General features: G+C 41.5%; 2 protein-coding genes across 4 annotated transcripts in view; both read left to right on the top strand.

The window, feature by feature from the left end:
- selenoo1 (selenoprotein O1) overlaps positions 1-9313 on the top strand; it is a 12665-nt gene extending 3352 nt beyond the window's left edge. Inside the window, exons 4-9 of the mRNA XM_061772424.1 lie at positions 738-868; positions 2148-2425; positions 4707-4875; positions 6094-6279; positions 6505-6661; positions 7435-9313. Of these exons, the coding sequence (XP_061628408.1) occupies positions 738-868; positions 2148-2425; positions 4707-4875; positions 6094-6279; positions 6505-6661; positions 7435-7659 (1146 nt within the window). The 3' untranslated portion in view covers positions 7660-9313. The remainder of the gene's footprint in view (positions 1-737; positions 869-2147; positions 2426-4706; positions 4876-6093; positions 6280-6504; positions 6662-7434) is intronic.
- Positions 8751-15592, top strand: mapk12a (mitogen-activated protein kinase 12a). 3 transcript variants are annotated; one of them, XM_061772428.1, is made up of 12 exons: positions 8751-8884; positions 11826-11955; positions 12022-12080; positions 12173-12284; positions 12383-12412; positions 12566-12613; positions 12922-13036; positions 13777-13848; positions 13963-14042; positions 14225-14303; positions 14405-14578; positions 14679-15592. In XM_061772428.1, the coding sequence occupies exons 1-12, from the start codon at positions 8766-8768 to the stop codon at positions 14744-14746; spliced, it is 1086 nt and encodes a 361-aa protein (XP_061628412.1). In that variant the 5' UTR covers positions 8751-8765; the 3' UTR covers positions 14747-15592. The 3 variants fall into 3 exon arrangements, with proteins under 3 accessions (XP_061628412.1, XP_061628414.1, XP_061628415.1); XM_061772431.1 differs by lacking the exon at positions 8751-8884 and adding an exon at positions 9718-11723; XM_061772430.1 differs by lacking the exon at positions 12383-12412.

Genomic DNA, 15592 nt, shown 5'->3' with positions numbered 1-15592 from the left:
GTTATACTGTAGAGTCATTAGCACATTCTCATTTGTTTTTAATCAATTGTTTCCATTGTCCTCATTAGTAGTTATCAGACAAAAAAAATAAGTATATAATACTCTGGGCTGCTCCCTGTGTGTTGTTTGATGCACTATAATTCACAGTAACATTGGTGCTAATCTTACTAGCATGCTCAACCAGGTTCCTCTGCTGATCAACTAGGTTTGAAGTCTCCCTTCATCAGTGGGTCAGCGATGACACACGAGCACAGCGTGCATGATGTCACTCATGTTGCTACAAGCTAAGTTTAAAGTAAACAAGCAACTGTAGTGTCTTTTGGCCAGTAACACGCATACGCTCATACAGAAAGAATGGCTCCATTCTCAAGTCCCATCAAGAGCCACCTCCGAGAGTAATTTCCGGAAAATGGTGTCAACAACGAAAAATCCAGGAAAAGGGGAATCGTACTTCTGAATTTCATACTTAAATGTGACGTTAATGGAAAAATAAGCAATAAAGATGCACATTTCACATACAATTGAGTTAATCATGAAAAGGACGTTAATTGCCCTAAAATGCAGTTTGTGCCCAAATAAAAGGCCGAAAACAATTTTAGAAATATGCTTTTCAAAATGTGGTCTTAGACAAAGATACTAATACTGGGTTATATCTTTGTAACTTTTTATTTGTTCATGTTCATGTCGGAAAAAGAGCATTTATTCCAGTGTCACTTTTCATGACTTCTTGTTTGAAGGTGATGCATCGGACGGCTCGCCTGGTGGCTCAGTGGCAATGTGTAGGATTTTGTCATGGTGTCCTGAACACAGACAACATGAGCATTCTGGGACTCACTCTGGACTACGGTCCATATGGTTTCATGGATAGGTGAGATTATTATGAAATTGATCTGGTTTTTAAAAACGGTCTTGAGTGGTGGTGAAAAATCCCAAATCACTGTCAATTGTCTACCCATCCATTACACTGATACAGCGGCTGAAATAAGTATTTAACACCGCACCGTTTTTCTCACGACATATATTTCCAGAGGTGCTATTGACATGAAATTTTCACCAGATGTTGGGGAAAAACCCAAGCAACCCATACATACAAAGAAAGTAGAACAAATTAGCTCAGGAATTAAGTTGTTTGTAATAATGTGAAATGACACGGGGGAAAAGTATTGAACATGGCAACTGATGCTTCCTGTATGGAGAAACTAGTCTCATGCATTGCTCTAGTGTGATTTGGGCCCATTCCTCCACATAAGCAGTCTTCAAGTCTTGACGGTTTCGTGGGCTTCTTTTATGCACCTTGAGTTTCAGTGCTTGCCATAGATTTTTCGATTGGATTCAAGTCAGGTGATTGGCTGGGCCATTCTAGCAGCTTTATTTTTTTTCTTTGAAACCAATTGGGAGTTTCCTTGGCAGTATGTTTTGGATCATTATCCTCCTGAAATGTCCACCCTTGTTTCATTTTCATCCTCCTCGTAGATGGCAGCAGATTTTTGTCAAGAATGTCTTGGTAGATTTGCCCATTCATCCTTAATATGACATTTACCATTACCATTTGCTGAGAAGCAGCCCCACACCATCATGTTCCCACCTCCAAACGTCACTGTTGGTATGGTGTTTTTAGGGTGATAAGCAGTGGCTTTTCTCCTCCAAACGTGGTGTGCATTATGGCATCCAAAGAGTTCAATTTTGCTCTCATCAGACCAGACTATATTCTTCCCAGTATTTAACTGGCTTGTCTTGACTCACACCTTGGCAATGCGACCTTTTTGTAGGCCATCAATTAGGACTGAACCAGCTGATATTCATTTGAACTGGCAATGGGCTGGATTGTTGTTTGATTATTGATAGATTTTAAGTGTTTTCTTAGCTTTCCTTGCCTTTTTGCACCACCCTTTCAATACTTTTTCCCTGCGTCATTTCACATTCTTACACACGATTTCAGATTTTATTTGTTCCACTTTCTTTGTATGTATGGATTACTTGGGTTGTTCCGAACATCTGGTGAAGATTTCATGTCAATGGCACCTTTGGAAATATATTTAGTGAGAAAAATGGTGACTTGTTAAATACTTATTTCAGACGCTATAAATACAGTGTTTATGCCCAAGATCTGTATTTTCTCCATCTTATTTTTTTTTTATTCACCTCAGGTTCAATCCAGATTTCATTTGCAATGCTTCAGACAACTCTGGACGCTACTCTTACCAGGCTCAGCCCGCGATCTGCCGCTGGAACCTGGTCAAGTTAGCAGAGGCCCTCGATCCAGAGCTTCCAGCTGACCGGGCAAAGGCTGTTATGGAGGAATATTTGGATTTGTATAACGGCTACTACCTTAACAATATGAGGAAGAAGCTAGGTTTATTGAAAAAAGAGGAACCTGAGGACGAGATCCTGATCACAGAGCTTCTGCAAACCATGCACAATACAGGTCAGACAGAGTGTTCAAGTCTTTGGTTTACGTTCTCAGTTATTGAAAAAAAATCTGCCTTTACAAAACAACGACAAGACTCATTTGAAAAACAGACATTCACCAAGGCTCAATGTATTTGTCTTTTTAATGCATAGTCTACTTTCTTCTCTAGATTAGTGGTTTTACATTAATATGTGATAACAAAAAAAAATCCTCAAACTGCTTTTCAGTGATTCACCACTACACGCCGACAAAATTGTTGGTACCCCTCTGTTAATGAAAGAAAGACCTACAGTGGTCACAGAAATAACTTGAATCTGACAAAGGTAATCATAAATAAAAGTTAATGAAAATCAGACATTGCTTTTGAACTGTGGTTCAACAGAATTATTTAAAAAAAAAAAAAAAAAAACTAATGAAATAGGCCTGGACCAAAATTTTACTCAGATTTAGTTTTTTCCCATGTCTATATGTGTCTGCAGGGATCATGTTTAATATGCGATTGTAAAATTGTCCTGCCTCTGTGAGGCACAAAGATTAGCAGGGACGCATGAAGCATATTGATTCCGCGTCCATAGATTCATGGTTTAAGACCCGCTCTACGTATGTATGTGCGTGTGTGTTGGTGAAGAGCTTCTTTTCACAGTTCATCAAAAGGATTCATCCTTTTGATCCTTGGCCCTAGCCAATCAGAGGCAGAGCGGGACGAGTTATCATTCAATACAATGGACACGGGATTCTTTTCTGGACTCAATAAATTTTCATTGTTGTGGTAACACCTACCGTGCTGCTCACGATGCAGCTAGCCGCTGGCCGAACTGTATTTGCTCCGTAGATGCACACAGCTGGGGAACTTGGGGGTAAAATTAACTGTTTATTACATTCGGTAGCCTGCAAGGTAAGGGCTGGAGCTAAAAAGCTCGCTCGACTGCGGCGACATCGTTAAAACGTCAGTGCTCGGAGGTGTGTGTGTGTGAGTGTGTGTTCCCCACCTAACAAGCACACACACATATGGGATAGTTACCGTAATACCTTGTGTATAATGCGCACCCCCAAAGTTGACCTCAAAATTCTGGAAAACCCTTCAACCTATGTATAATGCATTTTTTTTCATAACCTCTAGGGGACGGTGGAATAGTGGAATGAAACTGTACAGCTTTTGTATAACCTCGAGATAGCGGCATACATTTATAAAATGTGAGTCTTTTTAATTTTCTCCTTTACCTATGTATAATGCGTACTATTGACTTTTACCAATTTTTGGGGTTTAAAAATGCGCATTATACACGAGAAATTACGGTAAATATTGATAAACCATAAGCACAGCGGCACACGTTATCAATATTCAGGAAGTAGTTGACTTCAACGAACCCATTTTCAGCGTCATTGGATTGACAGGTGGTCTCGTATCAGTCCAGCAGCTCCAGGGCAGGCCTTATTTTATATTGCATCCTTTATTTAACCAGGTAAAAACTTATTGAGAGAGAAAATCTCTTTTTGAAAAGAGAGGCAGCAGAAATTATCCTCATACAGTAAATAAAAATAAAGACTGAAAAACAACAAAATGTATGGCATCTGATTTAAAAACAGTGACAATACCCAAATGCGTTCCAGTACATACATGGTGTTTTTTTGTTTTTGTTTTGTTTTATTGAAATTTGGCAGATTTACAAATTTTTGGGGTCTCTTTAGTGGGTTAATGACTCTGTACCTATGTTCCAAATGTTTAATATTTTAAGTTTAAGTGCGTTTTTTGCAAACAGAGTCTTGATTTATTTATATTATTTGTAAATATTTATAAGTTATTTTATTAATTGACAATGCCAATGTTCTTTAGTGTTCAAAGTTAATTGTTCTTAAAAAGGACGTACTTGATTTATTATGCGCTATAATATCATTATATCAGTGGCATAAAAAAACATTGAGACTATCGTTTATCTTATCTAGTTTATGGGAAAATATATCGTTCTAAAAAATTTGCTATCGTGGCAGGCTGAAACATAATATAATGAGAGAGAGCAAGAGGTATGGATAACACAAAAAATATTCTATTCTATATAAATATAAATCTGCAATATAGCGGGACCGCGAAGCAACAATTGTCATATATCAGAGGATTACTGTATCTGTACTGCGTGATGATAAAATGATAACTCATTGTTTCCAGACATGTACATCCTGGGGCTCACATAGTCTCAAGTGTAAAATGATCCATGCCTATATGTTGCAAGCAACGACCATTCTACTGTAAGTGATAATAATATTTCCTCTTTTTCACTTGTGGTCTATTATTGTGCAGGCGCTGACTTCACTAACACCTTCCGCAGTCTTAGTCAGATCTCATGTCCCTCGGAGGAACAAAGTGAGCCAGGAGAGGAGCTTGTCAAACAAGCTGCAAACCTCATGTTGGAGCAGTGTGCTTCTTTGGAGGAGCTCAAAGCTGCCAACAAACCCACTATGGACCCACGGTGAGTTTCTTAAGCCACTGAAAGCCTGAACACTCACCAGTAGTGTTTACAGATTTGTGGTATAAATTAAGCTTCTGATATTTTTATGGCTCTAGAAACTGACTACTGCTAATGGCTGGCTAGAGGCCTTTTCAGGCCGCACTTGGCGATGAGATTGATGCCCACGACTTTCCCATTCATTGTGTATGTGCTGAGGGGGGCGACAGCATGGTTTGCCGTCTCGCGGAGCGGGGCGAAAATTTAGAGGAGGACTGATGCTCTGTGGAGCGATCGCGAATAGAAAGAAGTTCTATTTTGAGAGCGATATCGCAGCGATGTCATAATTGTCCTCCGATTGGAGAGGGGCTGGCGCAGTGATTTCCGTGTGCTTTCTTTGGGCAGACTTGTACTAGGGAAACAAACAGGCCTAAACTCTCCGAGGTTCGGACGAGCCATTACTACGGGGTGCACGCAGTACCATTTTTTTCTGCAGCTCGTCTCCTTCTCCTCCTTAAAATGAGCAACGCCAGGGCTTTCTTTTGCGCAAAAGACAGATACATTTTGCCGAAGTTGCGGCGGTGCGGTCTACTTCTCTAGCAGGAAACTTTCCTGTTACTTCCTGGTAGGCATCTACATCAGCACTTCCAAATTTGGGCACACTGCACAGGGGCGCTGTGATCGTTGTCGCTGTGACGCGTGGTCCTTTCACATTGAGCAGGTATGGTGTGAAAAGGGCTGAAGAGTGAATTTACATTTGTGATGTAGTTTTGAGAAACAATTCAAACTATTCATTTTTTTTCCCGAAGTACAATTAATGATCAAAATTGTTACTTAGCTCTCTGCATTAAGCACAACCTGCGTAAGAATGTGACAACAATGTCTAAAAGTGTATAAAATATACAAACTGCACACACTGATAAAGTTCCACGCTTCACTACATATCACAGTGGGGTGATGGTTCCTTTTTAATAGTGAAGGCATGGTTGGAAGAATTTAGTGCGGAAGAGCCTAACCCTCACAAACGGTCTCCTTAATGAATAGTCTAAATTCCTACAGGCCTACTCTAGGATCTTGTAGATAATCTCCCCAGAAGAGTGGAAACGACTCAATGATAGTACTCCTTTACTGCCATTTTTACCTTGTGTGGGTAGAAGAGTCCGGTGTTCTAATACTTTTGTTCATTCTGTGTATCGAACAGTTAAAGAGTGGCTATTCTTATGTTCTGCCTACTGTCAACAGGGAGTTGGCAATGCTGCTTTCTATGGCTCAGAGCAACCCAGCGCTGTTCCAGTTGGTCTCAGACAGGATGACAATAGCGAGGCAGCTCAGCCAACTCAGCAAACTGAAGGAACTGATGGAGACCAACGAGGAAGAACTCAAAACCAAACAAACTGAGGAGTGGACCGGCTGGATCACACGCTATCGGTGGGATGCAGGGAGGAAATTGCACACAGGGATTGGACTCATGTCTGGAGGCAAAATTAACAATTGCTTGTAAATTAACATGGCCTGGATGAGAGATGATTTAGGCGGAAGTGTCACTGAAAAAGTGTCGCTGATAAAGTGGGCAGAGAGTGACAAGAACAACAGGAAATGTGCTGTTGGGTGTTCCATTACTGTTCTTTTGAGTGTTCTTTGGTATCACTACAGGAAGCGTCTGGCTCAGGAGCTCGAGGGCTACAGTGACGTGCAGGCTGTGCAGGAAGAGCGGGTGAGGGTGATGAACAGCACCAACCCGCGTGTGGTTCTCCGGAATTACATTGCCCAGAATGCTATAGAAGCTGCTGAGAGTGGAGACTTCTCTGAGGTATGGTCAACTGGTCCTTGTGGTTTTGTGAGTTCGCAAAAGAAAAAAAGAAATAATAACAAAAGTAATTGGTGTTATTGATGATGATGTTAAATATTAATTATGTAAACATTTTATTAGATCTTTTCATGCGACGACATGAAAGAAATGACACTTTGCTACAATGTAAAGTAGTCAGTGCATAACTTGTAGAACAGAATTTTTTTTCTCATATGCTGGCAACAAAAGTGATTACACCCCAAAGTGAAAATTTCCAATTTGGGCTCAATTAGCCATTTTCAATGGCGGTCCAAGAGTGTCAAATTAAATAAATAAATACCTCATTGAATGATTTTAATGATTAAGAAGATTGCCAACAGCCTGAAAATGAGCTGCTGCACTCTGGCCAAGACTGTACAGTGGTTAATCAGGACAGGTTTCACTTCGAACAGTCCTCGACATGGTCCACCAAAGGTTTGTGCACATGCTCAGCATCATATCCACAGTTTGTCTTTGGAAAATAGTGCTGAATGAGTGCTGTCAGCATTCCTGCAGAGGTTGGAAGGGGGGGAGGTTCAGGCTGTCGGTGCTCAGACCAGAGGCTGTCATGTCAGAAGGAAGCCTTATTCCAAAGATGATGTTCAACAAAGCCCAAAAAAAAGACTAAGGATATGGATTAATGGAACAGTGTGCTGTGGTCTAATCAGAACAAGATTACTTTATTTGGTTCAGATGGTTTCAAGCGTCTGTACAGTCAAGGAAGATGTGTAATGTCTGGCTGTCCTGTGTTTCAGGTCCGGCGGGTCCTCAAAGTTCTGGAGAAGCCATTCTCCTCCCAGCCAGGTCTGGAGGTCCCTGCGTGGGTAGGCCAAGGTGGTGCCGCCCAACAGGGGGAGAGAGATGATGGCGTTGAGCAACAGGAGGAGGTGACATCTGCCTCCACAGTCCGAAATCCTGTACCGTATGACAGCAAACCTCCAGCTTGGTCTCAGGCAATCTGTGTCACATGATCTTCGTAATAACTTCCCTGCGCTTCATCATCTGGCCTGCCAAAATGTGAGGGAAGTTTTAGCATTTGACTTCCTTTTTTCACATTTTAATGTACCTCCTGATCATTTGCACAACTCTATCACTGCGTGGTGGGCCGGTGTCAGGGAAGTGGGTCTGAGATTCATCACTCCATAGAGAACATCAACGACGCAAGGCAGTCAGGGACTAAGTTGGGTGTGGTGTCACAAATGTATTATTACTGTTATCACAATTTGAAGGACCTTACGTTTATGACGTGTTCTTGTACACATTGAAAAAGCTAGATTGATTTTTCTTTACAATCCTGCATGTTGTAAAGCATCACCCCATCTTGTTCCCTCTCTGTTTGGTGCCTGGTGGCTGTTAATGACGCCTCAGACGGCAAGTTTTACAAGGACCTGTCTGAGTCTGATAAACTGTGGGGGTAATGCCTGAAATACCAACTAGTTTGCATTAGGCCTTTTTTTTTTAAAAAATATTAGTAATAGCAAATGATTGCATTAACATTAACCAGCCACAACATCATGATCACTTGATAAGTGAGATCCAATACACACTTAGCATTGTGTGAGAACCATGAACTGAAGGGTGCCTTGAGGTACGAGCTTAATTTGTTCCATGACCATGCTCATAAACCAAACACTTGAATCTCAAATCTACCCGTTGAAATGAATGGAAATACAATTAATCTGTTCCAGCCTCCAACCTTCCGCAGTCTTTGCTCACATGAAGCTGCGCTGACATCCAATCAGACAGTTGTCTCATTTCTGGGGATTTGCGGCCGCTATTTTATTTTTTTTAATTTTTTTTTTGCGCCTCGTGTTCCGGTTGAGCGCGTGCGTTATTTTGCGCGTAGTGTCGTGTTACACACATTCCAGGTGTGTCACCTTTTTAGTGGCAGACGTCCAAATTTGGAGGCGGGAGTGGCTTTGTGCGACCTTTTAGGGTGCGCCTGCACACTCCACTCACTCACTCACTCACTCACGGGCGCAACGATCGAACAATGGACGAGTAGCTCTCCAAGAAACTGAACAACGAATGAGAAGAATAACCCGTCTTTAATTGTGAACATTTTCTTCAACTTCGCACGGCAAGAATGTCTCGACGCGTCAGACCGGGGTACCATCGGCAGGAAATCAACAAAACCTCATGGGAGGTACCGGATAGGTACCGTGATCTGAAGCAAGTGGGGACCGGAGCGTACGGGACCGTGTGGTGAGTGAAACGTGACAAATGGACGTAAAAGTCTTGGAGGCGACGTGACAATAGAAAGTCGCCGGGACGCATCCCATCATGCGGCAAAGGAGAGCGACTCGGCTTGACACACGTTTCCAATTTCCGTATTACGGTTAAATGGAAAACAAAAACCACGCCGACCACCCGACAAGATTTTTTTTTTTACGTTGACTTTTTTTTTTTTTTTTTGGTGATGTCACAATGATGAAAATGAATATCCACTGGTGAACCAACATACTGCAAATGCAAAACAACAACAACAACAACCTTTGCACTACCATATGCATTTACTGTCGATTATAAACATGCAGACACCAAGAATGTCGTCATATTGTCACTTGAATGATTTGACAATATTTCCGTCTATTAAGCGTTTGTAATTGTTATAAAGGAGAAGTCGCCCTCGCTTGCAGAGCAACGCAAAATGCTGTTTCTGAAACATCTCTCGGTTTGATGCACCACAGACCATAGACCACAACACTGAACAATGAATATAGTCCCTTGATGACGCGGATGTCAAACTCGGGGTCCGGGGTCCAGATCCGGCCCGCCGCGTAATTTTATGTGGCCGGCGAAAGCAAATCACGTGCGGCAACTTCCATGATTCTTGCTAAAATCTGTACCAGAATTTCTAATTGTCATATGTAATAAATACATAAACTATTGCATGCATTTTTGTTACCAAATTCCTTTTTTACACAACTGAACTAACTTTTATCCTTGAATTCTGATTTCAAAACTAATTATCCATCAATTTGTTGTGTTTATGTAATAATATGATGAGGCGATAAAACATTTATGGTTCCATAGTCGTAATGGTGCTTTGAGGCAAAGCATAACTACGTTGTGGCCCACAACAAAAAAAGTCTTTGGCACCCCTGTTCTACGATATTATGCCGAAACTGAACATTGTTATATTTATTTTTGGACCTTAGGTATCGTGGAGACTGGGGTAAAGTGAGACATTTTTTACACATGCTGTCCCATAGGAGAGCTAAGATGTTGAAGTAAAATGTGCACATTTCCCATGAATTCAAGATGTTTCCCAACAATCCAAATGATCAGAATGTATTCAGGACAAAGGGGCTGTGATTGGCTGACGACCAGTTCAGGGTGTACCCCGCATCAGCTGGGAGAGGCTCCAGCACCCCCGCGACCCTAGTGAGGATAAGCTTTGAGGAAAATGGACGGATGGATGGGCAGTGAAAATATGAATGTTTAACAAAAAAAGTTCTCTTGTGTACACTCCGAACTGGTCGCCAGCCAATCGCAGGGCACGTAGAATCAAACAACCATTCGCTCTCACATTCACACCTACGGGCAATTTAGAGTTTTCAATCAACCCGCCATGCATGTTTTTGGGATGTGGGAGGAAAGCGGAGTACCCGGAGAAAACCCACGCAGGCACGGGGAGAACATGCAAAGTCCACACAGGCGTGGCCGGGTTTTGAACCCCGGTCCTCAGAACAGTGAGGCAGATGTGCAAACCAGTCGTCCACCGTTCCACCCCCCTGAACAAGATAGATCTACCAAATACAACATAATTTAATTCAAAATGTCGTCAGAACACAGGACGATGAGAGCCAGTCAGTCCACAGTACGGAGGTCAGAACATAGGAAACTAATTAGAGCCAGCTAATGCAGTTTGGGGCTCAGAACATAGGACCATCAGAACCAACTTGAACAGCCTGAGGCTCAGAACAGGTTAGATTAAAACGAGGCCTATCCCTCATTCCGGCCTTGAAGGTTGCAAGGAAAGATAAAGACTTGTACTCTCCGTGTGGTTCCTCCTGGTCTTTTAGGATCTTGGCCTTCTTCACCACATCTCTCTTGGGGACATCTGTCGCATCATTTTCCTTGAAAGCAAACCTGGGTCTCTTCCACGTTTTCCCAGTCCCCCGCACTGTACACGTCTATTGTGATCCACAACTTTCTCAGCCATGCCATGTGTTTTGTCGGAAAATTAACCAAATTGAATGCACCCACGAACAGATGTGTGTTTCCTGGTTGACTTGTCTCACCCTTGAAGAAGTTGGAGCTGTGCATTATCAAGAAAACTTACTTTTACATGAAAACAACACATTTCTGTGAAGAAAACATTCTTACCACAGGTTCTTCATGGCTAAGATGAAATGGGAGGGGCTTAGAAAATGTGGTCACATGACCACACATTGGTTTCGTTGGCTCGATACAGGGGGTGTCTCCCATTGCCCCGTTCTCCCCTATCAGAGATGCTATATGTCACAGATGTCAAACTCAAGGCCCGGGGGCCAGATCTGGCCAGCCAAATGGTTTTATGTGGCTCTTGAAAGCAATTGACGTGCATCAACTTCATGTTTCTTGCTAATATACCAAATTTGTCTTGAAATGGTCTTCACTTTTAATAACGTTGAGATATTGCAAGCATTCAATACATTCAAAACACTTTTTTTTTTTTTTTTTTTTTTAACTGGCTTCCGATTTCAAAACTAGTTATCCATGAATTTGTTGTGTTGTCTTTTGAGGATAGATTTATGTGGGGTCATAGTCATAACAACCCTCCTAGAGAAACCAAAACTACAACGTAGCCCGCGACAAAAAAATGAGTTTGACACCCCTGCATATTTGTATTTTCTTTCATTTTGCTTCATTTTACTTTGCTGTCTACAGCCACGTTGGCATTGCCAATGAGAATCTGTTCTCAATTGCCTTACCGGGATAGATGGATGGATGGATGGATGGATGGATGGATAGACAGATAAAGTTGTGGCCTTGCAGAGTATCTTCAAACCAGTGGATTGGAAGAATTGTATTAATGAATGACAGATGGACCGTGCCAGTACATATGAGCCTTTCTTTCTATACACAGTATATACGTAGTAAAGTACTATACAATTGTATAGCTCATCCTCTGATACTCCCCACGCCCCCAAACTTGTAGTTCAGCAATGGACGTCAGAACCAGAACCAGAGTGGCCATCAAGAAGCTGTATCGGCCATTCCAGTCCGAGCTGTTCGCCAAACGGGCCTACAGGGAGCTGAGGCTCCTCAAACACATGAAGCATGAAAATGTAAGATGGACTATTTCTTTTTATACTGTGGCTATCAAATATTTAAATTATGCTGTATGTTTCCAGGTGATCGGTCTCTTAGATGTGTTCACGGCGGACCTCTCGTTGGATAAATTGAATGATTTGTAAGTAACTATTGCGGTGCGGCTGATATACTGTATAATTTACTTTTGAAGCACATTCCTCCTCACACTCGCAATGATGCTTGACCCTCAAGTTACCTTGTGATGCCGTTCATGGGGACGGACCTGGGCAAACTGATGAAGCTGCAGAGGCTGTCTGAAGAAAAAATCCAGTATTTGGTCTATCAGATCCTCAAAGGGCTCAAGGTGGAGAACTCTCATTTGACCTGCTGTTGTATGCCATTCTCGACCCGTGGGCCCCATTGTTCGATTGATTAAGCCCCAGATATCCTCTTTTATTACAGTATATTCATTCTGCTGGTATCATTCACAGGGTAGGTTGCTTATATTGTTTGGCTTTCCACCATGAGTGTTATCTAATCAACAAAACAAGGTGGCTTTTTGTGAGCTAACTTAAGTTATTTGACCTCTCTCGTGCTTGTTTGATTCTTTGTCTTTCACACTGTTTGCTCCTGTGAACTTTTCAGGACCTCAAACCAGGAAATCTTGCTATTAACCAAGATTGTGAGCTCAAGGTACATTCACGCACGCATCCCGATAACCTAAACTCATGTAACGTCAAAATCTTAAACACAAACAAACAACAAAAAAACCAGGAAATACGTGTTCCAATATTTCATATTATTATCTAGAGATGATTTTGGTACCCAGCACCCATAAGATTTGAAACGGTATTTGTCCAGATGGGAATGTTGCTATGTCACACCTGATAAGATGAAGGGGCGGTAGCAGAATTTGAATCTGCTTCACTCTGGGGTGTCTCAGTATCACAATCACACGTTCATGACGGACGGCTTCATTGTGACTTCGCCTGTCCTTTCAGATCTTGGACTTTGGTTTGGCACGTCAGGCTGACAGTGAGATGACAGGCTACGTGGTGACTCGGTGGTACAGAGCCCCAGAGGTCATCTTGAGCTGGATGCACTACAGCCAGACCGGTAATCCATTTGAATGATATACTGTATGCTTTTTCCGTACAAATGTACTTGAAATGCTTTTCAACTCAAGGCTGCTAAGAGAGATTGTGATTCACCACCAAATATTCGCAACCTCCGCTGAACAGGCTACAACTTGTTTAGCTGTCTGTGACATGGATCTTTGAAAAGTATTTAGGGAACTCAGTCAGACATCTTCTTTTCATGATTTCAATATAAAGCCTACTGAAGCCACTAATGAGAACAGCGCTTATTTATCTGTAGCATATTGAAGATGATGGACAGGAAGTTCACAAACACCTCGTTTGCTTTAATGTCTGCATGGCAAAACCTTTTCCAGACATTTATTTTATTTTTTTTGCCTTTTCACTGCAAAAATATGATGCACTGCAAACGCCAATCACAAAATTAGGCATGAACACTGAACGTTATTGTATCAGCATAGGCAACATTTTGGATGTGGTGTCCTAGATCTCATTTTAGTGTTCGTGAAAATAATATGTGACATTACTGATATGATAATGATATGCACATGGATGGCCATAAAAATCTTTCTTATGTAATCCAGGAACAATAAATTCAAATCCGTTTTGTGACCCTGCAATGGTGCAAGCACACAAACTGCTTGTCTGAGTCGATCCCATGTGCCACCCCATATATTCCGCAAGAGGGCGCTCGCTCAACATTGGGGTTGTATAGGTTTGTATTGTTCATGAATGGCCTGTCTTGTGCTTCTTCCTCAGTGGATATTTGGTCAGTAGGCTGCATCATGGCAGAGATGCTACAAGGGAAACCTCTTTTCAAAGGCAGCGACCGTATCCTTTTCCGTTTTCATTTTGTGCACTCGTTTAACATTTTTAAAAAATTTTTTAAATGGTGTTATTATTTGTTAGACATCACCTTTGATCCCTTGACCCCCACCTTATAAGACCTTAATCAGCTGACTGAGATCATGAAGATCACAGGAACACCAACTCAGGAATTTATAGCAGAACTACAATCAGATGACGTGAGTTTAAATCACACAACAGCAACTGAATAGACGTGATTAATTGTATCTATGTAACACCTTACAAGTGACCCAAGGATGATTAATGAATTAAATGACTTGCTGCCTCTTTTTGCAGGTTCACATTCTCCAGTCCATTTTGACTTTTCTTTGAATTAATAATGTAAGCATTATATTTTCAGGCCAAAAGCTACATCCAAAGTCTCAAAAAAGTGGAAAAGAAAGACCTTCACAAAGTGTTCTCCAATGCCAATCCACAAGGTATTACTGTTTACTTTCGAATCAGATATTTTCTTCACCATTCAATTGATTTATATTTTTATTCCCGCTGAATTGATTTCCCGTCTGACCTCATTCCTCAGCTGTGTCAGCGTTGGAGCATATGTTATTACTGGAGCCGGAAAGCAGGGCAACAGCGGCAGATGCCCTCTTGCTGCCGTACTTCACGGAGTTTCGGGAACCCGAGGAGGAGACGGAAGCTCAGCCGTACGACCACTCGCTGGACAACACGGAGCTGCCCCTGGAGCAGTGGAAACGTAAGGCTGAACGGGGAAGTGAAATCAAACATGAGTCAGTACAACTGCAAATATTGACTCTGGTGCTGTGTGATGTGTTGTTTTCTATCTTTTTCTATAGGTCACACCTTCACAGAGATCTTAACCTTCAATCCTGTTGTGCCAGAATCCAAGGAAACATCTCTGTAAGACACTGGTTGCCCACATTTGATTGTTTTTTTTTCCCCCTCAAGAAATAAGAAAGGTCTTCACGATGTTATCAAGGGTTCAAGCTTGTCCTTTTGACTTACTAGCCATTGTTTGCTTGAAGTTGTGCAGGACCTCTGGTACTTCAATTTCATACAAAATCTGTAGATATTTTAACTTAAGACAATCAAATGACTGCATTTTGCGCTTTTGTTTCTCAAATGCCAGGAAGCGATCAGTTAGAGTGGTACGTATGAGACCAGATCAACACAAAGTACTGTACATGGAAGAAAATAGTAATTAGTTATGATGATAGATTTTTTAACCTTATCCCTATTAGAGTCATAGTTGGGTTAAAGTCTGTTTTCCTTGTGATGAGCTTTATGAGATATTTAATGTAACCATCTGCATTATCTTGCATTCCCTAGAGATGATGTGTTGCCTTGTTGTGATAATAATACAGTATTTTATTTTATGTTCGTGGAAGATTCATTTGGCCGCGTTTTGGGTGTGACCTTGTTCATTCCGTTGTCCTCCGTATTGCCAGCCAATGTTATCCCACTTTCATTAACCCATTCAGATGTTGTTTACACTCGTTTACAAATGCATTTGCAAAACTAGTCACGCATTTTGAATTGTCTCTCGGAGAATCCGAAGCAAAGTTCGCCAAACTTGTGTATTGTTTTTATACAAACACATAAACTTGTGGTTTAGGATCAGCAGAACAGACACACTGAAGCACACTTCACAGAAATACAAAGAGAAATACAGTCAATGCTAACAAAGCACAAAGGCGTGCAATGTGCATGCAGGGCTGCGTGGTTTTCTTAATAAAAGAAATACACCAGT

The sequence above is a fragment of the Phyllopteryx taeniolatus genome, chromosome 5 (assembly GCF_024500385.1).
Source record: "Phyllopteryx taeniolatus isolate TA_2022b chromosome 5, UOR_Ptae_1.2, whole genome shotgun sequence".
NCBI classification, from domain to species: Eukaryota; Metazoa; Chordata; class Actinopteri; order Syngnathiformes; family Syngnathidae; genus Phyllopteryx; species Phyllopteryx taeniolatus.
This window is presented reverse-complemented; position numbering and strand designations above follow the sequence as displayed.

Coding starts and splice junctions, on each gene's coding strand:
- mapk12a (XM_061772428.1), top strand. CDS start 8,766: ATGTCTCGACGCGTCAGACCGGGGTACCATCGGCAGGAAATCAACAAA. Junction 11,956..12,021: donor AACACATGAAGCATGAAAAT/GTAAGATGGACT, acceptor GTATGTTTCCAG/GTGATCGGTCTCTTAGATGT. Junction 14,579..14,678: donor GCCCCTGGAGCAGTGGAAAC/GTAAGGCTGAAC, acceptor CTTTTTCTATAG/GTCACACCTTCACAGAGATC.